Source organism: Aythya fuligula, chromosome 1 (assembly GCF_009819795.1).
Source record: "Aythya fuligula isolate bAytFul2 chromosome 1, bAytFul2.pri, whole genome shotgun sequence".
Taxonomy (NCBI): Eukaryota; Metazoa; Chordata; class Aves; order Anseriformes; family Anatidae; genus Aythya; species Aythya fuligula.
In genome coordinates, this window is record NC_045559.1 from 205,564,668 (window position 1) to 205,591,509 (window position 26,842).

The following is a 26,842-nucleotide window of genomic DNA, read 5'->3' on the forward strand; positions in this document are numbered from 1 at the left end:
GGAAGCGCGGACTACATTTCCCAGAAGCCCTCACGGGGGCGCCGCCGGGACTACACCTCCCGTCGTGCACCGCGCTCCCGTTGGCCCCTATGGAGGCGCGGACTACATTTCCCAGCGGCCCTCGCGCAGGCGCTTCCGGCGGGGGCTGAAGGGGGACGGCGGGGCGGCGGGGCCGGGCCGTGCTGGCGGCCATGTCGGCCCTGGAGAAGCAGCTGCACCTCGGCCGCCTCCCGCCGCGGCCCCCGCTGCCCGGCGGCGGCCAGGCCGGCTCCAAGATGCGCATGGGGTACGGGGGGGGTACATGGGGGGCGATTTTGGGGGGCAGGGTGATGATGGGAGGGCGATGGAGGGGGCTGGGGGGGGGTATGGGGGGCCTATGGGGGCTTGGGGGGGGTGCTGAGGGGATCTGAGGGGGGTTTGAGGAGATTTGGGGTGTGGGAGGTGAGGCCTCGTTTTTTTTTGGGTAAGGTGAGGGCCTCCTGGCCTGATGGGGTTGGTTTTGGGTGCTGTCTGTGCTGGTTTGGGTTTGTGGGGGCTCAGGAGGTGTTTTCAGGGGGTTTAGGGTGTTTTGGGGGGGCTTCGGGGGTGTTCTGGGATTGTGGGGTTGCTTTGGGGTGGCTTAGGGTGTGCTTTCAGAGGTTTGGGATGTTTTAGGTGCTTGGGGGATGATTTGAGGGGTCTTCAAGTCTGCTTTGAGGGATGCTTTGATGAGGCGTCTGGGGTGCTTTAGGTGAGGCTTGGGGTGTGCTTTGGGGGGCTTGAGGGGCTTGGGGTGTGTGCTGAGGGGCTTGGGGGAGCTTTGAGAAGGGTTTTAAGGGTGTTTGGGGTGTACCTTGGGGGTTTGAGGTGTCTGCTGCTGGGGGGCTGGTGGGGGAGAGACCTTTTTGTGTGTGGGTGTGCCTGGGGTGGCTGCAGCCCCCCAGAGGTGTGTGTCCACGGAAGGAAGGTGAGTGATGAGGTGGGGTGGGAGCCCAACGAGCCCCCAGCCCTGTTCCTGCCCAGATCCTCCCCAGGGAAGCCTTGAGCAGGCTTCTCCAGGCACCTCTGTGCGGGGGGGGCTTCTTGTGGGTACTGGGACTTATGAGAGCCAGAGCACACCCTGGTCTTCTTAGGCCTGCCTCCTTTTTAAGGGAAAAAGTGCAAAAATAGCCTTGTAATAACTCCCTTGTACCTGCTGCTTTACCCGGCTTGCGTGAAGCTGTGCGGAGGGCGAGTCGGTGCTTCAGGTGATGGCAATATTTCATCCGGGACAGTGCAACACAGTAAAAAAGATGTGAAATCTTCCAAGCAGGAGTGAGAACGTCTTCTGGAAGTGTCAGAGAAGATTGGCTGGCGTCAGGCTGCGTGGACGGGAGCTGTCAGGGACCGGCTGGGCAAGGACAGCCTTGGCAAAAGCTTTGCTCTTTAATTAGGAGTCAGACTCTGAGCCTCAAATGCTCACTAAATGCTCTCTTCTTTTAATTTGGATTATTTTAAAGACGTGTAGAAGGGCTCTGATTCCTGCTGTTGTGCTGTCTGGTGGAGATGTGCACGGGTCACTGAACAAAAAGTTCCCCCGCTGGTGTTGTGGAGGGTCTTGTGCTCCAGAGGAGCCTGCTGGAGGCAACCAGGTGCACACAGGGCTAGATTTAATGCTAAATATCTCATTTACTCCTGCTGGCTCCCTTTAAAATGGGACTAAGCAGAGAATTTTTCTGGTTTAGGTGAAGAAATGGTTCTTATTTCTTCCTCTCATTATCCTGCCGAGCTCAGTCTCACCTTCTGTGGTTATTTTGTGAAGTTTTCAAAGTATTTTATAGTGGTTTCGTGGGTTGTAAACCTCGCCAGCACCCTAATTCTTCCCTTAAAGCAGCGATGGCACTATAAATAGACACCACGTCTCACCGCCTGTTCAATTAAGCATTCGTACTTCGTTAATAAATAGAACTGCTTCCCACGCTGGTGTTAAGGTGGCTTTCACCAGGAGGAGAATCAGTTCCCGGTTTGTCTTGCTGTCAGCTCCTGCCAGGTGCCTCCGCGGTAAGGACAAGAAGTCAAAAATTAATTTTCCTGCCCCGTCAGGCGATCTGCTGGCTGCTGCAGGACCTCGGGATGGGTAAGCTGGCAGATCCGGGCTGGTTTTTATTCTTCGAAGCGAGTGGCTTCTTCAGCAAAACGTCGCTGTGCCGTGGGACGCGTTTTCCACGTCGGTGCTGCTTCTGGCAATCCGGGCTCCTGGTCATTTTGGGTAGGAAACACAGAGAAGGTCGTTAAGGTACCAGCTTAATGAGGTGCTGATGCTGCACCCCTGATGCTCGTTGCTTCATTCCCTGGTGGCAGGGAAACGAACAAAGCACAGCCGAGCAGTTTTTGTGCTCGTGTCTGCGGGGAGTGTCACACCTCGGTGCTATTTAGGCAGGTGGAGTGCTGCTTAGCAGCAATCCCATACAGTAATTCATGTAATTCTTCCCCATCTTCGGAGGGTTTTTGAGTGTTTTGTGTTCGAGAGGGAAGTGATGATGAAAGGAACTCATTTTTCTGTTGTTTTATGCTGTTATCAACCTCTCTTTTCCCGTTCAAATGCTTCCAGAAATGTTGACACGCAGCGTGGTGTTGGGATGAGCATCAAAAATTCCCCTTAGAAGCAGCAGGGAGTATTTTGTAGTCCTCTTGGAGCTGCAGCGTGCCTTTGTATCCTCGGTTTACTCTTGAGTAAACCCCTCTACGGATGGCGTCCTGGTGGGCAGGCATCACACACCTGGTACAAGAACAGCCTGGCACGGCGATATTTGAAGTTAAAACAGGAAAAGGAGGTGAAAAAAAAGCACAACAGACAGAGGAGAGCAGCAGTGAGGTGAAACTGCTGTGCTGAGGAGGGCTTTGGGGTTGTTAAAGCAGAGCAAAGCAGATCTGGTGCAGCTTTTAAATGTATTTTGGACGTCCCAGGCAGGCAGGGTGGCGCAGCAGAGAGCTCCAATAATGTCTGATAACGTGGGCTGGGTGATGGCTTCTGGTCTCAGAGCTGTAGCAGACACTTTGGCTTGGAACTGTTTCCTCTCCCCTCGAGACCTCCGACCTCTCCGTTGATCCCAGCTGATGTTTTTGGGGCTCGGGCAGCGGCCCAAAACTGGGACTGGGATTTCAGCAGAGGCTTTCGCACGCCTGGGGACTGGAAAGATAAATTTGGGGGGCGTTTCTGGGTGGTAACTTCATGCTCACACCTCAGCACGGTGGTTTCTTTTTATTAGTGCTGTGACAACCTCTCGGCTCAGGTTGTCTTCTGCAGTTTTTCTGTGTGGCTGCATCCGTGTGAAGTATTTCTGCGTAACTTTAGGCATTGGAAAAGCTTTGTGCGACTTAGAGCCCGGGCAAATACCCCAGGGTACGCCAAAATAGTCCTGTAAAATTCAAACTTCTGTGGGGAACAAAAAGAATTAGAATTAGAAGAAGATTTGTTTGATCTTTTTATCATCTCGTGTTTATAAATCCATTTTGTTCCTGGGCTCTGAATTTCTTAATGTGGAAGCAGGGCCATCGGTGTTTGTTTTCACTTAACACCCAGCAGCACTGGCAAGCTGGTTTCCCTGCAGATTCGCTTGGCTTCGAATACCCCAGGCCTCAGACTGGAGTTTTGGGTTCTCTTTTTTTTCCCCTAATTCCATTTTTTACTTAATTCTAACCCTAACTTTCAAATTTTTCTCTTTTACCAGCCAGGCAGGCAGTGTTAACGTGGCTCCGTGGGGTGGCTGAGGGCGAGTGGAAAGGATCAGGTGAGATTGCTTCGGGCACATAAATTTACTGCAGCACCGAGGTGTCTCAGGCAGCAGCCACCCCTGACTTGAAGGGCGAATTACAGAGGTAGGCAGGATGCTTCCTTCAAAAAACCATCATTTTCCAGCTTCCTCTGGGATTAAAGGCTTGCTGAAGAAGTGCTGAGGACTTCTTAGCCACAACAAATCCTCACAGCCTTTTTGTCGTGCCCTGTTAAGATTAATATTTATAGTGTGAGATAAAACATCACCCGTTGCTGCCTTCATGTAGGTGAGAATAGATTTGTGTGTTATTTATTTTTTTTGCCATTTTCCTTGTGTTTCTCTCCTGGGAAGTCTCATCCAGGTCGTCCAAGGGGCCGAAACAGCTGAGCTGTGCCCACGTGGGGCTGGCTGGAGCTCTGCTCCTCCGCCAGCCCTGCTTGTGCCTGCAGGCTCCTCCTCTCTTCCCGTTGTATATCAGGAAATGATGCACGGGAAGATGCAAACGGGCACGGTGAGGCAGTAAGGAGACCGAATCCTCCCTTTGTGTGCAATGCCGGTGTGAAAATTTCAGCAAAACCACGGCTCTGGGCAGCTGAAATGGCTGCGGGGACAGAATTCAGGCGGGTCCTGCAGCTGTGCGAGGTGCACGCTTGGATTTTTTTTTGCATCTCCCAGCACGCTGCCTTGATTTCTGCCTCCTCTCCTCTAAATTCCAGCCCCCTCCCAGCTGCACGTGAGCTGCTGCCCTGATATATTCCTCTTTTAAGCGCTCTGCCTGCATTGTTCGGCTGTGGGGAGGGAGGTGGTGCTTCTCTTCCACTAGGGCAGTGCACAAAAAGCACCCCGGTGAGAGCAGCTCACGTTCCTTTTTTAGATCCTTTTTATTTCAAGGAGCAAATCTGCCTAATTGCCTTCATATCTTGAGGTCTTGAGTTGTGTGCTTGAAAAGGAAACAAAATCCAACTTGGATTGATAAAACGGAGCTTACAAAACCACTGATGAGGGGTTGAGACCCCCCAGAAGCAGCTCCTGACAGCTGGAACAGCTTCTGGGTGTGCATCTTACTCCAAGTTCTTCATTAGCTTCCTTCTAGGCCCAGCTTAATTGGAAGTTCTTCATTAGCTTCCTTCCAGACCCAGCTTAATCAGAGCCGAGCATCCAAAAGAGATTTGGAAACAAAGAGTGTGCTGCTGTTTTCCAGCATGGGAATGAAAATGATGCCTGTTCTCCGGGATCTTTTAATTAGCTGGAAAGCCTTGATTGAATCTGATCTGCTTAATTTGATCCTGACAATTGTGACTGGTTTCTCCCTTTTTTAATCATTTTTTCTCCTGATTTTTCTTTTAATAAACACTTCGTGCATTCAGTGCCCTATGCAGAACTTACCACGCTGTTCTTGCCAATTTTTAGATCTTTTTTTTCTTAAAATACAACTTGTCAGCCATGGCAGTTCCTAAATAGCTTATAATTAATTTATTTTGCTCAGGTTCAAATATACTGCAGGGGTTAAGTACCTGTGTTCTGCAATTGCTTTCGTAGTCCTAAATACAGAGTCGAGGTCAACAGAAAAGGGAATTAATTTCTAAAACTGCTTCTCCCGGCTTGATAAAACTCTTATTTTATTTTTTTTTAATAGCTGAAGGAAGAACCCAGTGCAGATTGGTGAGGAATTTGGGGGAACGTGAGCTCCTGGTGCCCTGGCAGACCGCACGGGAGACCAAAACCAGCAGCAGAGCTTGCCCAGAACTTGTTTTAGGATTCCAGGTCCGGGTGGTGGCTGCCTGGCTTCGAGTCTAAGGCTCGTTCTCGGAAACCTATTGTGGTGGAGCCGCTTCTGTTTTGGTCTGCCGGATGCTTTAAAAGGCAGTAATTAGTTCTGACAGCTTAAATATTTGGTCGGCAAAGTGCTGCTGCGGCGTAGCAAGGTGCAGAACTGCAGCTGCTGCTTGTTGGGCTTGCTTCTGGCGTGGTGTGTGGCGATGTAGCCCTAAAAAAAAGCAGCTCTGGAAGAAGAATGAATGGCAGGTACCAATTCTTTTGAGATGAGACAAAGTCAGGCTCAGGATCAGGTAGCTCTGCACTGCCTTTTTTTTAATTTTAAATGAGTCTTTGCCCAGTCTCCTGCAGTCACCAGCTGTCTTGTGGAAAACTCCACGGCTATTTTTACCCTATTTGGGGTTTGGGATTAAATCGGAGGCCCCTTGCATTTTCCCCAGCATTATTTGGAGGGAAGTATTGTGATTTTAAACCAGTCTGCACGGAGTTGCATCAGAGGTGACAACAGTTCTTGACTCCCAGGTCCTTTCTGCTTTCTGCTGTAGTTCCCCTGCACGCAGGAGTTCCAGGATGTATGGGTCCCAGACACTTCATCTCTCTGACACAACCCCTAATGTTTTCTCTGGAGGTGTTAACTCTTATTAAGCTGAATTTGGAGCTTTTCCTAACACCACAAAATTCAACAACAGGACAAGAAATGGAGTGGCAAGTTCCCAGGGAGCGGCTCGGCTCTGATTTCATGGGCTCCTCTTGCAACCCGTGAGTTATCCTTCGGGGTTTTATCTTGGTATTAGCATCTGACTGCCTCCTGCAGGAGTATTTCAGCAGGAGGAGGTCTGGGGACCTTCCAGAGCTTTAGCAGTAGACCTTGTGTTGGATTTCTGCTACCAGAAATGGGCTTGGAGATGTTAAAACGAGTCTCTGGTTTCTGCCCTTGTTTTTCTGCTTTGTTTTTTTCCTGGAAAACTGTTTCTCAGGGAGCAGTTAGATGGTAAGGAGAGGGGAACGAAGGGGCAGCAATCTTCTCTAGCAGCACAGGTTCCTGCTGCATTATGGTGACTGCACGAGTGCTTGCAGCAGCTCATAAAATCCTAAAATCGAGGTTCAAAACACCTTCAAGGTCCTGTGGTCCAACCAGCACCCTTCCACCAGTGTCTGCCAGGAGGAGGAGCTGCATCAGGTCACTCCAAAAGGCTGCAGAACGATCCCAGGGTCCCCAGGAGATGACACTTGCTTGAGAGAGGTGGGGAAAAAATGACCCCAAGAGCAACGGAGGTGAAGTAATTTACCTGGGGGTGTTCTGCTGTTGGGTCTCATTTGGTTCTCATTTGTGTGATGCTTGCTGTAGCCCTGTCTGCACAAGAGGAGGAATTTGTCACGCAACCAGGAACCTTCATCCGGCGGGATAGGATCATCCAGCAGCTCCTGTGGGAATTCTGCCTCTGTTTTGGGTAGGAAAAAACATCCTCAAACGTTTAGATCTCACAACAAAAGGGGAGTTTCCGGGGAGTTCCTGCAGTTCAGCAGCTCTGTGAATTATTTGGGAAGTTGCAGCCGGGTAGGTGGTGATATTTATTAACCACACGGATCTCTTTGGGACAATCAAACCTGAACTCAGCAGCAACATGTTTTAGAAAGGTCTGAAATGCAGCATTTTTAAAATCATGATGGAATTTGTTGTCGTTAACTGCGCATCCTAGGAGAGGAGGAATTACCCGAGCCGTGGGCCGCTCGCTCCATCACAGCAAGTTCCAGAAATGGCAAGTCAGCAGGTTCCCCAATTCACCCTCGATTTTTGGCATCTTGGTGATGTTTTATCAAATGTGGCCTCCTCTCCTTGAACACCTGAACACCCGTGCTTGGTTCTTCCTGATACTACAGCAGCTTCTCATCTCTGTTCTCTTGCTCTGTTCCTTTTGAGCTACGGCGTTCTTTGAAAGAACCAGGTGATTTGTAAGCTCATCGAAGAATGAGGTGAAGCTGAGGCAGAGAGGAATGTTTTCTGGCTCCGTGGAGGTGTGTGACGTCTCGTTGTATTTAACTGAAGCTCGACAAGAACAACACCGGAGTCTGGGAACCCACAGAAGCGAATTTGGAGCGTTTGGGGGCGGTTGTTTTCTGGTTCATTTTCTAGAAATACCAGGGGAAATCGGAGTTTTACTTCGACAGAACTAAAAAGCTGCTTTGTCTGTTCCTTAGGAAGCCAGGAATTGAGGGGAAGCCTCCTTCAGCAGAGGAGATTTTCTTCTGTGAAGGTCTCTTGCCCCCCACGCCCGGGCCTGATTTCCATATTCGTGCTGATCGCCTCCCCCAGAAGCCGAGGAGCAGGAAGGCAGCGGAGCCCTGCGCTGCTGTTACTCATCCTGCGTGGTGCTGGGCTTGAATCGAGCTGATGGAACCAGAAAACGAATGGATTTGTCAGCGGGGCACCTCTGAGAGCCCTGACTGCGTGATGCCTGCGGAAAAGGGCAGTGCTCAGCCCGTAATTCAGGGGGATTTTGTTCTCAGGGCGCCAGATCCGTGGCGCTAATTTCAGGCGTGCTCCTTGCAGCAGTTTCGTGATGTGCTCGTCAACGAGCTGCAGCAGCCAGCCTTTTGTACAGCGAGGGGGTGAGCCTGCGGGTGAGGAATACCAGCTGGTGTTCTGGGGGTGTTACTGGGGAAGGCAGCGCCTCTCCTCGATTTTATTCCCTTTTGCCTGCAGAGCAGGGGCAGGAAAATGCCACAAGAAAGGAGGAAACCCCCCAGGTAGGGCACAAAGCGGGGTGGCACTCGGTTTTGCTGACAGCCCCGTTGCAGGTGGGGCAGCCCCCATCCCCAAATCGTTTATCCCCAGTTGATTTTAACACAGCACACCCCTGGTGCCCACCAGGATGATTTTTGGGCCGGTGCAGTGCTCTTTCATCTACGTTTGGCACACGATCTGATAGAAAAAGGAACCTGGCTTAAATTAGTAAGTGCAAAGCCTGGAGCAAACCGAAGCCTGGAAGCCCGTGCTTCCAAGGCAGAGCTGTCAGCACCCATTATGCGGTCCTGTCATTACAGTCCTTAATTTAAAATACAAGTTTTTTGAAAAATCCTGCTTTTGGGGCAGTTTCACTTTGTTTGAACGATACCCCTACCAAAAATCAGAGGGGATTTCTAGGAAAGCGTTGCACTCTCGTGGCAAGTATTCCTTTTGTCTTTAATCAGGTGCTTAATTTTTTATATCCTTGCTAGACTGGCAGTAACCCTACAGCGTGCAGTGTCAAGGTGACTTCTGAGAGGGACGTGCTGCTTTGATGATTATTTTGATGATGATTCATGGGCTGAGTCATGAATTCGGGGTGGCTTCCTGCGCTCCAGGCACTGGAGTGCTCCCAGTCGTGTCAGCAGCAGGGGCTAGAGAAGGACCGTGACAAACAAAGGCACCTCTGACTCTGAAGGCTGTGAGCTGTGGGTTGTTGCAAACTGGGAGGTTGTAGGGGGACAGCATCTCTACATTGCCCTGTTTCTTTTTTATTTTCCCTTGATTTAGGTCTTGTGTAGTCTCAGTGACCATTGTTCAGTCTTCCCTGGCATCACTTTATGAGGAAAGCGTTCTCACTGTGTCTCCGTTAGTTTTCTTGTGCATTTTTGTGATCTCAACAGGAACAACAATTAGGAAAACAAAAGATGGATTTCCTTACTGACTATAAATTCATTAATATTATAAGAATTTCACTTAGGTATCATTTTCCTCTAATTCTACACTGTTCTGTAACACAGGTGTATCCTCTTCAGTGGATGCCGTGACCCCTGCGTGCCAATTTAAATGAAAGACTTACCAAAATATCTTTTTTTTTTTTCTTGCAGCCCTGGAAGAAAGCGTGATTTCTCCCCGGTGCTTTGGAGCCAGTACTTTGAGTCTATGGAGGACGTTGTGGTAGAAAACGAAACCGGCAAGGATATATCCTTTTTGCCAGGTTGAGATTTCCATAACGACTGGGGCAGTGTCGTGTCTTTGAGTTTATTGGGGTTCTTTTAATCTTTTCCATGTATTTCTTCTCATCTTCTTTGTTTATCTGTATATGTTTATTATTATTTGTTTATTAACAGGCAGTTAACTGGCAGTCGGTGTTCAGAATCAGCATCAGTGGTCCAAAACCAGGCCCCAGCACTGAATATCTACACGTTAATAAACACTACAAACTTCCCAAGGCCCTCTACAACTGATCCCAGGAAGTTCTGTTCCCTTACACATGCACAAACACACAAGCACAGTCATGTGCACCCCCAAAAAGTGTGAGTTGCTACTTGTTGCCCCCCAAATCCAAGCCCACTAGCTGCTGTGCAGGTGGGGAGGCTTCTCCCTCTGGCCCAGCTGGAGGTGGCGGTGCCAGCAGGGAGACTTCTGGCTGCATCACACCAGCTTTTAACAATTCATCTCCAAGATTTCTGCCCCCTTCACAAATATTCATGCTGATTTTACACTTCTCTTCAGGCATGCTTCTTTTTGCAAGTCTTCCAGTTACTGATTAGCACAGCTGATGTCTGTAATCCTCTTTAATGTGCTCAGTTTGAGGCAGAGGCCATCAGCTGGCTTTCGGTGTGCCATTCACTGGTTATCTGTACCCACCAGCTCTGACAAAAAGTGTTTTGAGAGGTACTTCCAGGTCTTCTGAGCTAGCTGCAAAATGAAAATGTTTTTCTGTGGTTAAATAACACAACCCTGCAACTTAATAGTTGCTTAGTTTTTAAGCATGTATATCCCAGCTTGCTGGAGGCCGTTAAGAAAACCAAATTTCCAAGCTCTTTCAGCCCCAATATCAGTGATAATTACTTCCCTGCATTTGTTAATTTAAAATAAGCAAAATTGTCTCCCTTGTTTTATTCACCTTGTCATTATTTTGTGTTCTCATTAATTGTGCCAACTGATGCTATGAATTGGTCACGATGTGCACCTTGTTTGTGTTCCTTGTCAAGTGCTGCACACACCCCTGAAGCTTTATAAATAATAATAATAAAAAAAAGGATAATGGACCTATTTGGGTAGTTGACACACAAATCTTAAGGGCACTCCAGTATTCAGCAGAACCACAATGAACAGCTTGGCCAGTAACCTCAGCTAGCGTGGTGAGATTTAGGGGGGCACTTTTGTGCACCCTAAGAACAGAGGAAGAACAGCAGAAGGAGGTGGAGCGATTTGGCTGATGTCTTGGTCACAGTTTGGGGCACTAAATGCAGATCTCACAACTCCCAGATCTGTGCCTTTCCCAATGCTTTTAGTGATAGTTCAACTGATTTTTTTCTGTGTCTAAATAAATGCAGTAAGGAGAAGCAGCTACCATCCTGAAGCTTCTTTACCAGTATATATTCCAGATAGTTAGACTGCCCTAAGAATCTTTTTTACTGGCTTACCTGATGTTTTTTTTCTTGGATCTAACAGGAAAATGTGCCAAATCAAAACTACCTGCTCCGTAGCGCTCGCTGGTAATGGTTTGTTTTTCTCTCAGTTCAATTCTCTGCTGCACAAGGAAGAGAAAGGTTGCTGGCAGGAGATGTGTAGGTTATAGAGAAGATGTGGACAATGGGAAAAGAACTCTTAACCTGTACAGAACTTAGCTTCTTTTATCCTTGCATATACCCATTGCTCAGAGGAAGAAATGAGGCCTCGTGTACAGGAGGGTGGAAACAAAACCCTGTTGGCTATTGCAGACTCCAGAATACATTCAGCAAAGTAACATCAAATAACTCTCTGAAATGTCCTTAACTGTTCATACACTTTTCGAATTTACAAAAGTGGCTCGGAGGGACCTGTCTTACTGCTCCTACACGGTGGAGGCCATTCTGCTCTTTCCTGGGCTGTGTTTACTGTAAGTAAGCTGCTGACTTTTACAGGTATATATGCATGCTAATGTGGTCCTCTAAGCATGAGAGGCAGCTGATCGTTCAGCTGTGTTAAGCATGAGGAAGATGAATTCAGAAAGCTGTGTCTTATAAATCTCCTGGTATGTACCTGACACAAGTTGTCTAAGTATATGTATTAAATAGGTAAAGGTTTATCTTCTAGGCTTTAATTATACAGCAGTGGCCAAAACTTCCACACAGCACTTCGTTAAGCGTTAACGCTTAAAAGGTGTTTAAAAATAAACAAAAACCCCAGAGCTAAGGAAGAGAAACTTTGAAGGATTGCAGGTAAAGAAAAACCACTTGCAGCTCTTGATTTCTAGTTGGGACCTTTTATAATCCAGGGATTGGAAGTGAAGAGTGAAGAATTTCCTCCTGACATCTAATTTAAGTCTCGCCTCTCTTAGTTTAAAGCCATTTCCCTCTGGAATGTCCTTTTCTTGTCTGCTTGAGCAAAAATTTGGAAATTTGGTGCTTGTATTTTTGATAAGCTCCCTTTAAGTACTGAAAAGCTGCACTAAGGTCACCCCTGAGCCTTCTCCAGGCTGAACAGCCCCAGCTCTCTGAGGTTTTCTTCATAGGAGGTGCTCCAGCCCTCTGAGCATCTTTGGGGCCCTCCTCTGAACCCGCTCTAAGACTGTACTTCACAGTTACTGGCTTTTTTTTGTTGGCAGCTAACAAAGATAACACAGAAGATTTGCATAAACTTGTGCCTTGCACCTGCCTGCGCATCTGGAGAGAGCCACTGCCCCAATTAGCTCGTGCCTTTGCACGGCTGGTATTAAATCACTGCCTGTGCATGCTTTGAAAAGCAGGTTTGTGCCAAGCAGACCTGGAATCAGAGAATGGATTGGGTTGGAAGGGACCCTAAAGCCCACCTAATTCCACCCCCTGCCCTGGTCAGGGCCCCCAGCCCTCCCCGAGGTTGGCCTTGGGCACTGCCAGGGCTGGGGCACCCCCAGCTCCTCTGGGCAGCCTGGGCCAGGCCCTCAGCGCCCTCAGAGGGCAGAATTTCTTCCCAATTTCTTCCCGAAGCCTCCCCCCTGCCAGGCTCCAGCTGCTGCCCCTCGTCCTGGCCCCCCAGCCCTGACCAAGAGTCCCTCCCCAGCTTTCCTGCCCCCCCTGCAGGCCCTGGCAGGGGCCTCCTCTTCCCCAGCATCTTTGTAGCCTCCTCTGGACTTGTTCTAATAGTCAAGATAAATGAACCAGAGCTTAAACAATCTTTAAAATGCCAAACAAACAAACTATGGCAAAACCAACCAGAAACAACAGAAAAAGAAGAATCTCTCCAGTTGGGAAGCACTGAGTGCAGCCATCTAATAATAGCCTGCAGGGGGAGGGGTGCTGCTTTCTTCTCTTTATTGGCCTGCTAAATGCCTGGATGATGTGCCTGTGCTTTTCTTGCCCAAACTATTTCTGTTTGGCTAAAACTCAGAGCACTGGAAGGTTTCCCATTCTGTCACATCACGCTGACGACCCTCTTTCCTTGCTCTCTGGTGACAGCGGGTTGATTTTTTAGCAGTCGTCTGTTCACCTGACTAGGTAAACTATTGCTTAGGTGCATAAGCACCTTGCAAAATGAGGTTTCAGGGTGACTTTGGGGTCTAAAATACTAACTTGTGGATTCAGAGGTTGTTGGGAAAGCAACTGCTTCAGTCACTAAGGATTTAAATAGCTTAACAACCAAAATAAGAGGACAGGTTAGCTTTCAGATCTCTGCCCATTACGTAGGTGGTTTATTAACAGTCCCTCAACAAATTCTCCCAACCCTGCGGGGTCATTATTTAAATCATCAGTGATTCCTTAACACAAAAGTCTTCCTTTCAGCAGAGAGAGCTGGTTAATCACTGTGATGCCTGAAATAACTTGTGCAAATTGAGCTGTCAGGGACAAATAGAGGCATCATCCTATGGCAGCCTTGCCTTACTTTAAAAAGATTCCTCGCTTGTTCCCTCCCAACCTCTTTGGGCTAATCAATTTTGTATGTTCCAGCTTTCCTGTAAAATTCCATTCTTTAAGAGCAAATTGAATCTGTGCTGCGAAGCAGCTGCTTCATCTTCATGTCTGCTGTGTAGCCGAGGCTAATTTTGGAACACGTTGGGCTTGGGGAAAGGGGGGGCATTGCTTCAGCATCTGTAATCCCCCTGCTGCCGTTCAGAGGTGCTACAGAGCTGGAATTCCTGATTCGGTAGGAAACACATGTAATATCTTAACACACAATTAAATAAACGTCCTTGGAGATGGTGTGAACAATGGTAGAAAGGATGGAGATTTGGTTAATTAAGGATAGCTTAAATGGAATATTCTTTGAGGGACCTGAAACTCCAGGTTCAGCCCCTTCGTTGACAGCAGAGGGTTTTGTCAGTGCTAGCCTTTGCTGTCCTTTCAGTGAGTGTTTAATGTTGCTAATCCTTTTCTAGGTGAGGTGTGTGGCTTTGCAAATGATCTTGTCTTTGTCCCTTCTTGCAGTCTGCAATCATTAGCAGGATTCAGTGTAGGATTGTGGCTTTAGATCTCCGGGGCCATGGTAAGTATGATTTAAAATCACACAAGTGCATTGCATGCTCCCTTTTTTTAAAGGAGATGTAACGAATCCCTCCCAAAACGGCTGAGAAATCATCCTTAAGGCATCCTTATTTTTATTCCAAGGCAGGGATGGGAAAGTTTGGGTTTGTAGAGCTCTGCAGCCACCTGACCCCATGTGCCAGCAGCTGAGACTCCCTGTGCCTTTATTTAGGGCAGTGGTGGACTTGTTCCTTCCTACCTGTTGGCCTCACCCCCCTCCTCTATATTTTGATGACCTAAAAGTGTTTTTTCCTGGTAGAAACAAGGTGTGGTGTTCAGTTTTAAGATACATTTCTAATAGGGAACAGTCACAGGGAGTGTTTCCTACCCCTAAGCTATAATGTGATAAAGTACCAAATGTTTTTATTAATTCTGGGTTTCTTAATTATTCATGTTAACTGAAGTGGGCTCTTTGTTCATAACTGTGCCCAAAAGCTTTGTGCATTTGCTGCTCGAAGTCCTCAGGGGTCTGAAGGCTTTCAGCTTCAGTGAACTTCGCTTTTTTTGTTCTTTCAGGAGAAACAAAAGTTAGGAATCCTGAAGACCTGTCTGCAGAGACGATGTCCAAGTAAGGAAGCTTTGTCTGCTCCCCTCAGTATTTCACTTTTCACACATCTATTTTTATTTATTGATTGCACTTCCAGAGGGCACACAACCTTCATTCAAGGGAGCTGGAAGAATGGTTTCATTTCACGTGATTCTGGCAGCTATCACTTATTTTCCTTCCATTTTAGGACAGTTTTAAAATTAATTTGGAATAAATTATCAGCTCTGTCAGCTTAGTCGTATTCCAAAGTGGACTTGTTCTCTAGGTCCCATCAGTTTTAAACCCAAATTACAGATCAGTGACTTCATTGTAGTAAACACTACACCTGTAACACTCAATGACACTTGCCAGAGATTTCCGAATAGAAGGGAGAAAGCTTTCCCCAGGCACAATTTGGGCATTTTAGCTTGAAAACACCAGTTTGGTGGTTCTGCTCTTTCAGTGAGCGTTCAGACTGCACCTGCCTTGGGCCAGCAGTGTCCCCAAAGTGTGGGTCAAGAATTGAGACTCTAGCACCAAGGGAGTTGCTTTTACAAATTCTCACGACCCGCTTTGGGATGCAAATCCTCGTCTTGACAAGCTGGGTGAGCAGCAAATAGCTAAGTACATCCCGTTGTGTCCACGTTTAACGCAAAGAGACTCTTTCCTATGACTGCAATCAAAGCACGAAGGACTTTGTAACCTTCCCATGAACAAATCTGCTGGATTTGTTGTGGGGAGGCCATGTGTGAAATGTATCCTGACTCCCATTGTATACCTCATTGCTGCTGCTTACAGCTTGTCAGCTCCTGATCCGTCAGCATCCCGAGGAGGTGCTGTATGAAATAATTGGGAGTTTGCAATCTGCAGCAGCACTGCTATGGGGGAAAACAAGTTGCCTTTTGTTTTTAAACCTCATTCTCCTCTTAGCAATGATCTTGAAAGTTATTCCTCATTAGCCTTTAAACGGGAGCCTTAAATTATAGCAAGTTTTCATCTTTTATTAAATCCTCCCATCGTTTTCTCCTTGACAGAACAAACAAGCTGGCTTTTCTTTTGACTCGCTTTCTGTTTACTAGATGCAGTGCTGCTCAGGTCTTCAGTTCCCCTGAATTGCAAAGACAATTTTGGCATCTTTGAGGCTGTCTTAAAATACTGCGCGCTTCAGTAGGTTTCAGTCTTTAGCCATGTTGTTGTTTTATGTTTTTTCTTGTGAATTGTGCCAGCCAAAATTCACATACTGCAGTGACAGCTTCAGTTTAAAGTAGGAGCCTTACGAAAGAGAAGGGGAAACCTCTGCTTGCCTTTTAGTAACTGTGCTCCCGAGAGAGTCAGTCTTTGCTTGTGTTCATGCTTTTTTGCCTTGGTTGGTAGGGCTTGGTTATTTTTTTCTGTTTGATTGCAGAAGGTTTCTCCTTTCAGAACTGTGAATTTTTTAGTCTGCGCTTCCACGCTTTTCCGTGTGATGCTTTTCTCACCTTTTATTTAAAACTCCCACCACCTAATGCCAATGTACAATGTTTGCTTAAGGGATTTAAAGAAATAAAACACTTTCTGTTTATAAAAAGGGAAATGACACACTTGTTCAGTGAAGTATTAGCTTAAAAGATTTCCTGTATTGGTGCCTTAATGAAACTGAAAGGGAATAATCTTGTCCCAACAATCTTTGGGTTAAATAAACGTGCAGAGATGATTTGGAGCCAGACATCTGTCTTGGATCTGTACATCCTCCTCCCCTGGTCCAGAACAGTTTCAGAAACGTATGAACATAAATTTGCTGACCATGTTTTTATCTTCATTTGGCAGAGATGTTGGAAACGTGGTTGAAGCCCTGTACGGGGACCTCCCTCCCCCCATCATGCTCATTGGGCACAGCATGGGGGGTGCCATTGCGGTGCACACGGCGGTCGCCAACTTGGTGCCGAGCTTACTGGGTCTGTGCATGATAGACGTTGTGGAAGGTAAGCCTGAGTACCCTCAGCATGGCTTTTCTTTTTCTCTTCTCCCCAAATCCCTGAACGCAGGAGGTTTTACCCACAAACCTGAGCTAATTCCACCCTCCTAACAGAAATTACCTACGTGAAATAGCCCTTGCAGTGGGACCCCTCTTTTTACTCGTCATTTGGTTGCAATACTTTGGTGTTAGCTCAGAGGAAGGCTGCTTTTTTATTTAATACACGGTGCTGATGTGTGCTTACTGCTTTTTCCTCCTCTCTGAATGCCCTAATATTAATTCTCTGCTGGGGGAGCAGGTACAGCTGCAGGCTTAGGAACACTAAGCTGTATTTCCCTTAGCTGCATTAAATCCCTTTTGAGCCCCAGCTCTCTCTGAGGGCACTCCCTGGTAGCCAGTTCTATGTAAATGAACACAGTAATTACTCCACTACACGCCATAAAGTGAAAGTATTTGGTTTTAGGTACGGCCATGGATGCATTGAACAGCATGCAGAACTTCTTACGGAGTCGTCCCAAAACGTTCAAGTCGCTTGAGAATGCAATCGAGTGGAGGTAAGGCGTCAGCTTGTGCAGACTCAAAATCTCTTGCCATTTTTGCTCGACTCCTGATAGGCACAAACTTTACGTGACTTGTCAGTTTTCCTCCTTTCACTCTCACTTCTCCAGCTGTGCAAAACAGGGGGAGTAGAAGATTATCCAGAGGGCCCTGGGCAGGAGGGTGAGGTGGGCTGGGAGGAACCTCTTGGGGTGCAGCAAGGAGAGGTGCAGGAAAGGCCCTGGGGACCTGCTGGGAGCCAGGTGGTTTGGGTAAAATTAGCTGGTTTTGCTTCTGTTTCTGGGCTTGCTAGTCACTGATACATTTAGTAACTGTTTCTGCCTTTCTTCACTTTTTTTTTCTAGTGTTAAAAGTGGACAAATAAGAAATCTTGAATCTGCTAGAGTTTCTATGGTCGGTCAAGTCAAACAGTAAGTTGCTTTTTGATATTTTTTTTTTCCTAAAAGCTCTTAAAGTCTTCCTATCTGTTTTGCAATACCATCCCTGCAGAGCATAAATGCTCTTGAACTTTTTTTCTACCAAAATAAATTTCTTCTTTTAGTTTGATCCCACTTGATACCCACAGCAGCAACAAATCATAGCCATAGCACTTGGATCAGTAATCCGTGACATACGTGGAACCTTTACAAAGGTTTTTAATACCCTGTTGAAAAGAGCTGCTGTTGCTTGTTTGACCACTTCTGTCCCTTTTAAATAGCTGATTGAATTTCTATTTGCACAGGGACGCACGTGCTGCAGAGGCACTTAGTGACTGTCTTTCATCCACAGTTATTTTTAAACTGGTGGGGGGATTTTTCTCAGCCAGCGTTTGAGAAATTACTGACCACTTTATGTTTAAAACATGCTATTTTTTTTGTTTATTTTGGAAGGGGAATCAGTTCCTGGCTTTATTTTCACAGGTGCGAGGGAGCTGCTAGTCCTGAATGTCCTAAAGCCATAGTGGAGGGCATTATTGAAGAGGAGGAGGAGGAGGAAGAGGATGATGAAGGGGGTGGCTCTGTCAACAAAAGGAAGAAGGAAGATGACACAGAGGTGGGGAGTTTCTTGCTGTGTTTCAGCTTGTGTTTGCATGATATTCCCCTGCACAAAAAGTAGCCAATAGTTATCCAAATATAAATATATTTTGATATAAATATATATATAATTTTTCTCTGATATAAATGAGAGCAATTCCAGTGGAAAACTTATATCGGGACTCTTGTTTTTCTTCTTGGTCTCATTCCACTGATTCCATCCTGGGTTGTCACTTAGAAGTGTGTGTTTGGTTTTCTTTCCTCAGATGCTCTCAGATTTAGTGCTTATTATCTGAAATGGGGCTTAAGTAGTGAATGAGGACTGCTCTTTTCTGAGCCTTCATGGTATTTTTGCTCAATTGCAACCTAAGAATGTAAATTCCTTACGGAAAATCATTGCAACCTGCTTAGCCCCTTGTATTTCTGTGTCACCTAACTCTTGTTGAGAGGCAAGTCTGAAGGTTCAGACAGTGCATGAGCTATTTGTGCCAGTGAATAATAAAAAATTGACTGCCCTGAAAGCTGCAGTCTTCTCTTAATCTGTAGGTGTAGCTCCTGCTGATTTTCTTGCTCCTTTTTTGTGTACTTTGGTTGTGATTTGGAGAAGAAATAAGGAGCAAGAGCTGCCTGCTGGCAGTGTGTAATCCACCAGAGGGAGCCAGTATTTTTTTTAGATGCATTTCCAGGTGACACTGAGCTTCACTTCAGCTGTTTCACTGATCACTAATGCAGAGCTCTCTCCTTCCTCCCTGCAGACAAAGAAGGAGCACTTATACACGTGGCGAATTGAACTGGCGAAAACAGAAAAGTACTGGGATGGCTGGTTCAGGGGGTTATCTAACCTCTTCCTAAGCTGTCCAACTCCAAAGCTTTTGCTTTTAGCTGGTAAGTGTCTTGTTTAAATTCTGCAGTGGCTCACTTCAGTGGTGCCCCGCTTGTATTTTAGAAAACAAGATCAGCATTTGGCTAATGTTTTTTTCTGAGAACAGTGGACCTGTTTCCTCCACCCTGGCTTTTCTACGTATCATGAAACAGAAACGAGTCCATATGAACTGTGCAGATCTGGAATCAGTTCAGAGCCTCTAGTATCGAGATAGCTTCTGCTAATACAGTATTTTCCTACATGAATTTTCACCTGAAAGTTAAATTATCAATATTCTACAGCCAGCCGTGGGCCCTTTTTGTGTCACGGTAGCAAATACAATGCATAACCAAGACAAGCATCCTTTTAAGTTGTAGAAAGGATGAGTTCTTACAGTTTTGGCTGGGATTCTGTCCTGTCACTTTACTCTCTTAAGGTGCAGCTGTGAACACCCTAGCGAATGTCAAAGCTGATGTTTGGTTCACGTTTTTTTATGCCAAATGTCTCTTTCAAAACGCCCAGTAAAGATCTGCTTAGACAGCCGTGTTCTCCCTGGCTCTTCTCCAATACATCTGTTTATTTGATTGTAGGTGTTGACAGGCTGGATAAAGATCTAACAATTGGACAGATGCAAGGTAAATATTTAATATCCTTACTGGAATGCTCCTTTGGGATGATAGCTTGTTGCTATGGGTACACGAACAAGAGCTGGAACGGCCTCTTACCAGGCACAGATTGTACCAAAACAAATGGGCATGAAAGACTTTGTGAATCCCCAAATATTCCTTAGCTGTGTGATTGTAGGAAAAGTGGAGAATTTGAAAAGGAAAAGGTTGAATTAGAAGCCACAAAAGGCTTCCACCATGCTTTTTGTTCAGTCTAGTGTTTGATGTTTCCAGCAATGGGTCTGCCACACTTCTCCTGGTGAATGTGTTCTCTGAGGCTTTCTTTTTAATAAGCTTTATCTTTTTTTTTTTTTGTCTTTCTAGTGAGATTCTTGATGCTCCTAGCTTAGAACACTTGGGACCACCCAAAACTGTCTGGTTTCCCAGTGTTTCTAGCAGCATCCCCATTAACGTAATTTTTTTTTGTTCTTCTGGTCCCAGTTTTCCTAGATTTCCGTGTCGATTGATTCTGAAAAGTAGTACTGGGCAACAGGATAAATTAGGGTAGATCTGATAACAGTTTGAACTGTGAAAGGTTAGTCTAACCTGTGTCGAGAACCTCTGAGAAGTTTGGCTTTGTTTTATCTCCTGGGAACCTGCTCTAGTTATGCCAGGGGAGGATGAATTAAGCATCCAGTTCTTGCATTTTGTTGAAACTGGCTGCTGTGCAGGTTGTACAATTTCCCTTAGACTCTGCCTTCCCTGCTCCCCCTTCACCAGATGGCATAGCGAGCTCGTAAAGAATGTCAGATCCTAATAAGAGTTCCTAAATTCACAGCCCTTTTGAGGTTTCGGTGCCTGTTTCCTGTACCCACGAGAATTACTTGCCTAACATTGCTGTTAGAAAGCAGGGCCACTTAAAAAGCAGCTCCAACGCTGACTCTCTTGGTCTGCAGGGAAGTTCCAGATGCAAGTCCTGCCACAGTGCGGCCACGCAGTCCATGAAGATGCTCCAGACAAGGTGAGCTCCACTGGGGGGTGAAGCTGCACAAATCGTGCTCTTCACAGCCTAAATACAAAAAGGGCCCCTGCGTAATATGGAACAGGGATTTATACTGCAAGAACCTTTTGGGCATGATCCCGTAACTGTGTTTTTTTTGCAAAACAGCTTGGATTTAACCAGATTTCTTAAGCTAGCTGGAAAGCCTGATGTTAGATGAGATGCAGAGCTTGGCTAGGTCGTAGCTGTAACTGTCAGGCTGGTGGTGATGGAACTAACTGTTCCCACATGGGGCGTGGATCACTTTTAACCTCCTGTCTTCCCTCACGAAGCTTTCCACTCGTCCCAGCTTTTGGAGTCGCTCTGTTTGGCTGAGTTGGGGCGGCTCAGATTTTCCAAATAGGAACCAAATGTTGCTGAAGCAGCGTGCAGCCTGACAGAGCAGGGCTGCTTCTGTGATGCTGAAATTCCTGTCCTGACAGCAGCAGGAATGTGGCACAGCCAGGGCAGCCTGTGGTCGGAAACTGAGCTGGTTTTAAAGCTTGTTCGACGCTGACCGCTGTGAATACCAAACTCAGTCTGTCAGTGCTTCTCTTTACCAGTGTGAAATCAGTATTTTCATCTAAATAGATGCTCTTTTTAAATAAAGCTTCTAAGTGGTATTAATAGAGTCAGGACACTGATTTATCCTTCATAGGAATAATGTCATGATGTCACCTGACTTTTTTTTTTAAAATGTTAAACTTAAGAGGTGGTTGTTTCCTTTTTTTTATGTGAATTTTTTTTGTTTTATTTTAGAATTACAGAAAGGTGGTGAAAATTTTTATCACTTCTTGGTTGTGTGATCAGTTTTAGAGTAAAAGTAGAAGTGTGGAAGCACGCATCTCCTTTTAGACCTGAGCCTGTTATACAGAGCTCTTAGTTTCAAAGGAGCAAGCTTGATTCAGCAGGAGGGTCCTACAGCCACGGGCTGTAGTTGGAACTGCTGCAGCCTGTGAGAACTGCCTGGATTTCTTCTTGGCTTTGCATCCCTTTGAATCCTGACTATTTTTTCCTTCCCTCCTTCAGGTTGCTGAAGCTGTTGCGACGTTCCTGATCCGTCACAGGTTTACAGAGCCCATCGGTGGATTCCAGTGGTAAGGTTCTGTGCTGTACAAGGCTGCGCAGTCCTCGGGCAGAGCTCTTGCTCCTCCCGTGTGCTTGTGGCTTTCGGTGTGGGAGGCAGCTCGGAGTTTCAGCATAATGCTGAAACCACATGTAAACAAACAGCGTTGAATCACAGCCAGTAATTATTTGGTGTCTGTGTTCCCTGTCAACTTTTCGGGTGTTCGCTTGTGTTAATGAAACCTCCTTCCTTGGAGGGAAGGCGGGAGGCAGATCTTACCCAGCTGATTCCTTTCTTTATAACCTGCCAGAAGGCAGAACCGCAAGCTTTGTGGGATTCAGAGTTAACAGGTTTTTATGTAAATAATCAAGGCCCTGTGCTCTGGAAGCAGCTTGTACCACGCTGCTTTGGCCAGGAAATGCTGGTGAGGTGAGGCAGGTAAAGCTGCCTGCTTCGCTTTGCAGGCTTCTGATAATTACCTCCTGTCTTTTCTTATCATGATGAACTACAGAAGCCAGCCCTCTGGCGTTAGCCATGCAGCCACGAGTGAGTTGTGATTGATAAGGTTGCTTGGAAAGCTCCTAAAGTCCTAGCTACAATATCATAAAGATAATCGTTAAACCAGTGCTTGGGCCGCGCTCACAGAAGGTAATAACCTGCTCCGAGATCATCCTTCAGGTTTCAGTGAGCAGTCCAGAGAAGCTTTCCTGTTTTTTTTTTGCTAAGAATTCTTCAACAGAAGCTCTAAGCTTCAAAATTTATTAATGCTGCAGGACTGGCAACACCAAACAGGTACTGCTGAGTGATATTTTTCTCCTTTATCCTGTGCTTTTAGGGATGAAGCAGTAGAAACGTAGGGCTGTGCGCTGCGTATTTTAAATTCAATGAAAGGAAATGGTGTAGGAGGAAGTGAGGTGGCTTGCTAGCCATCGACAGCAACATGTTAAGGTTTTGTGCTTCTCACTATTATGTAGCTTACAAGTTACTGCTGAGTTTATCACTGCTGATTTTACACGTTAGGCTCCTTTTGGCTGTGTTTTACTTGGGTTAATCTACTAAATCAGAGCATCACAGAGCCAAATATCTTCAGGGAACACCTTTTTAACGTGTAACCTTTTTTTTTTCTTCCCCACTCTCCTTTTTTCCCTCCTAGCGTGTTTCCTGCTTGTTAATACCCTGGTGTTCTCCAGCACTGAGTCATGTTGTAAATAAACTGCACCAGAGGCCACTGTGATGTATTCCATATCTCTTCATCTCTCCGGTTCAGCAGCAGTGAGAAGTTGGTGTGAGATTCGTCCCTTAGAACTAGTTCTCCAGAATGTGTAAGCGCTTAGGGACTTCCTTGCTGGGAAGCAGCTCGTCTTGAAGACCGTGAAAAGCTCTTCAGACCCTCGGAAGTGGGCTCCTCTCTGCTGCCGCAAGGAAAAAACCTCCTGAAATCCCAAGTAGTCGATCGCGCCCAGCTCCATCCGTTCTCAGGCTTTCTTGGCCCCAACTGCAAAGGGGCTGTTTGGCAGCCCAGATCCACCGAGGCCATTGCAGCGTTATCCAAAGGCTTCGGGATTTCTCCGTGGAATCGTCTAAACTTCTTTGAAGTGCCCCTTAGGTTTGTTTTTTTTTTTAACACATGAAATGTTTCTCTCTAAAGCAGAGGAGGAATTGGCTTCGTCGGGAGCTCGAGTCTCCTCTCACCGGTGTCAGCCTTAAGGGTTAAGCTGTGGCAGGAGCCTGATGCTACTTTCCTGTGCCAATTTAGCCAGGACTGGGAAACAAAAAGGTGAGGGGGGACCCTGAGCTCCATTTCGGGGCCTCGCAGCTTTGTTAACGTTCGTTTTCGAGTTCTCACTGAGGAAAAAGAGCCTGAATAACAGGCACTTTGCCTATTTGGCTGCTCTCTGCCTCTGGAATGTGTTTATGCTTCCCTTTGTGTAGCTGCTACACATGACTGAGCAGAGATCGGCATCTTTGGGATGAAAAAGATGCAAGAAGTGCAGTAGATAAATCCTGGAAGAGCTTGGAGTCAATCCTGCTGACGTGGATGCCGCCGAGGTGCAGGCAGCTGATGGCTGTGATGTGTTCCCCCAGTACTGGAGGAAAGATCTCGTGTTCCCTGTCCCTTCCTAGATCGTTCCACTGCCTGCTTCCCATGTTCCCCTATAAATCAGTAGTTGTACCAAGAACTTCTCTTCAGGGCTCATCATCCACAGACAATTTCGTCCGATTTGCTTTCACCTCCCTTTAAGAATCCCTCCTGAGCCTAGGAGCGGGCACGTGTTGGAGCTGTGACCTCGCTGCCTTGCTGGTGGTCGTCTGAAATCTCCTTTGGTTGGCTTCGTGTCCGTCGCCCACCCGTGCTGTATGATGGAAGCAGCATTTCGAAGGCTGTTTTGCTGAGGCGTGCTGCGGGTGGCGAGCCACGATGAGTTCCTGCTGCAGGTGGGGCACGGGGAATTGGGGTGAGCATCACGCCGTGGCCCCTTCCCCAGCACACCAGGGCAAGAAAAGCAGAATTAGAGGCAAGAACACCCGATTCCAGAGCGCTCTGCTCTCTCCCAGGCCACTGGCACCGTTAGAAGAGTAATTGCTGGCTCCTGGCCTTCCTCTCTGTAAGTTTCCGTGTTAATTATCGCAGAAATTCACTGCGACCCTGGGGTTACAGCCAGCCCCGGGCTAGCTGGTGCTGGATTAAATGGAGCTTCGCCAGCCGAGATGCTAAATATCACTTTTCCAGATGCAGCCTGAAGATTAGCAAAACTCCCAGTCCTTTCCTCGTTGCTCTGGTGCTCAGAATAATTGGAGACTGAAATACAGCAGCGTGCGCGCAGAGAAAACCAAGCGTGTTGTCAGACTCGTGAGCGATGTGGGTGAAGTCGCATTCCTCCCTGCTTTGTGTCCTGGAGGAGCTGGCTTGGAGCACTTCGCTGAGGCAGCTCCTCGCGTCTGCTGCCCTCGTTTTGATGGTTTGAGAGAAAATTTGGGGAAAAAACACCTCCATTTGAGCAGAAAAAGATGAGTTTGCTGCAGAAGTACCCCCTCGGAAGTGGAACGACTGTCTGTGAGTGCCGTGGGCTCCTCGTACATTAACACCAGATTTAATTCTGAGAAGTGGATGAGAAATAAATACTTCAACAGGCTTTTCATGTGGCAACACTCCACGCCGGGCTCTTGGTCCTGACTGTCACAGAATTTGGGGACTGGCGTCGTGTCCGTCTGGGGACGGGCGCGGTGCTGGCCTCGGAGCAGGTAACCCCAGGCTGGCAGCAGTGGGAGGGCTGGGAATCCCTTCCTGCTGTGCTGGGCTGAACATTTTTGAGAGTCTGCTTCTGTCTGAAAGATTTCTCGCAGCTTCTTCTCTTTTTTTTTCCTGGGAGGAAGGAGCGACAGGCAGTGATAAATGGTGTCTGGGTGAGGATCACGCAGCAAACAGCAGAAGGAGCTGCGGAGAGAAGTGTCCCGGACTCCTTAAAAGTGGGGAAATCTGGAAAAAAAACCCTCGGTTGCCAGCTCGTTGCACTTTCTCACAGCCCTCAGAGCTTTTTCTCGTGGTGTTAGACCTAAACAGGAGGAGGCTGAACAGAAAGGACGCGGGTTCCACGCCGGGAGCTTTCCGTCCCTTACAAATCTCCCCTTGCCCTTGTTCCAGCGGCTGCAGGGAGCATCGGTGGAAACTTTCATAATGGAAAAATCCCTGGGCTTGGCAGGAGCAGCTGATGTGGTTTGCTGGCGGGTTGATTTCGTGAATTTTTCGGAGCCGGAGCCGGGCTGGATCCTGCCAGATGCCTCGGACCAAACCCTCGGTGGCTCGCAGGCTCCGGGAGCGGCGGGGCTGTCGGAGGAGGTATTTCCTGAGCGAAAATATCTGCTCTGCTTCGAATGCAGATCCTGGGAGCACGCTGGGTGTCTTTGCACATCTCTAAGCTCCGTGCTGTGTCTCAAAATCCCTGCTGCTCGGGGCTGACGCACGGCTGAAGGGCTGGAATTTCTCTCCAGGTGGCTGCCGCGCCGCCTCGCTGCGTGGAGCTTGCTTCCCTGCCTCGTTTTTTGGGGCCTTGCTGCTCGGTTTACCCAGGTCAGACGCCTTCAGGAGCAAAGCAAGGAGGAGATTTCCCGAAAAAAAAACAATTAAAACTCGCGGTGCTGACTGCAACCAGAGGTCGGTTTCTCTGCCACGCCGAAGAAATGAGCACTGGTGGTGAAGAATGAAAGTGCAGAGGGCTGCGGGCCAAACCCAGGATCCCAAACCCAGCTGGATTTCCTCCCCCAGAGCCAGACGGTGGGTTTTGAGAATCCCAGCTGCTTTTCCTTTTTTTTTTTTTGGCACAGGGAAGGGCTTCTTGACCCCAAGCCAGCCTGGTCCTGCCCTATGTGGTTTCAGCTCTCGCCCCTCCAGCTTCTCCCGTCTCTGCAGGGCACAGCCACTGGGTTTCTGCTCTGCTGAGCCCATCCCAGGGCAGCAGGGCTTCAAAACCTACAAATTCTGCTGCCCTTGGGGTGAGCAGGGGGCAGGACAGCCCCAAGGGGAGCTGCTCTGCCCCTTCTCCTCCCCTCCACTCTTGCTTTTTAGCTGGGGTGTGGAAGGGCTGGGAGAGGTAACAAGTGTCTGAGGAATCCCGTGGGTTCAAGGGGTGCTCAGCACCCCCTGAAAATCCCCACCTGGAGCTTTTTAAGGTCAAAAACGAGGTTGCCAACGAGCCTGGGTTGCCATTTCCAACCACACGTGGCCCTGGAGCCTTAAAGCACCCGTCCCTGTGCCCGGTGCCCTGCTCACGAGCTGGAAAAGCAATTTTTTGTGCTGGCAAATGCCCCAAACCTGCCTCTTTTGGTATTACCCCGTGCTCCTCCAGCATCCCCAAAGCAGCCCAAATCCTTGGGATAACCCTTTAGGATTTTACTCCGAGCTCTGCTGGGGGAATGCTGGCCCCGTGGGAGGATTTCCAGCCGGGTGGAGCTCCCAGGTGCCCTCTTGTCATCGCTGTCTGTCCCCCCCCCCGAAGGAAAACGTGTCCCTGTCCGTCGCTTCCCTGTCGCTATCTCGTTTGGTGTCCATCTCTCGCCTCCCAATAAAGCATTTGTGCAAAGCCTCGGCTGGGAGCTCCTCTGTTTTAGGGTGTTGAGCTGATTTTTTGGGACCAGCGCAGCCTCTGCCCCGTCCCTGCTCCTGCTTTTCCCCTCCCCTCCACGCCTGATCGCTCCCACGTAGCCGGGAGCAGCTGAAAGTAATAAATGGTGCTGTGCTGGGGTTGCTGCAGGTTTGGGGTCTGGAATTTGGGGCAGGC

The 26,842-nt window shown here is 47.6% G+C and overlaps 1 protein-coding gene across 1 annotated transcript; it reads left to right on the top strand.

Annotated features, from left to right (window-relative positions):
- The first annotated feature begins 156 nt into the window (after positions 1 to 156).
- On the top strand, positions 157 to 26,651 carry PPME1 (protein phosphatase methylesterase 1). The gene is made up of 14 exons (XM_032188395.1): positions 157 to 286; positions 9,345 to 9,438; positions 11,252 to 11,344; positions 13,848 to 13,905; positions 14,460 to 14,511; positions 16,276 to 16,430; positions 16,887 to 16,977; positions 17,326 to 17,391; positions 17,881 to 18,013; positions 18,750 to 18,879; positions 19,447 to 19,491; positions 20,418 to 20,482; positions 21,530 to 21,597; positions 22,720 to 26,651. Exons 1-14 carry the CDS (start codon positions 192 to 194, stop codon positions 22,736 to 22,738), a joined length of 1,164 nt encoding a protein of 387 aa, XP_032044286.1. The 5' UTR covers positions 157 to 191; the 3' UTR covers positions 22,739 to 26,651.
- Positions 26,652 to 26,842: the final 191 nt, after the last annotated feature.

Excerpts from the sequence above, each read along its gene's own strand:
- PPME1 (XM_032188395.1), top strand. The coding sequence starts at position 192 with ATGTCGGCCCTGGAGAAGCAGCTGCACCTCGGCCGCCTCCCGCCGCGG. Across the intron at positions 18,014-18,749 it reads AGAAGGAAGATGACACAGAG|ACAAAGAAGGAGCACTTATA; the intron begins GTGGGGAGTTTC and ends TCCTCCCTGCAG. Across the intron at positions 20,483-21,529 it reads ATGAAGATGCTCCAGACAAG|GTTGCTGAAGCTGTTGCGAC; the intron begins GTGAGCTCCACT and ends TCCCTCCTTCAG.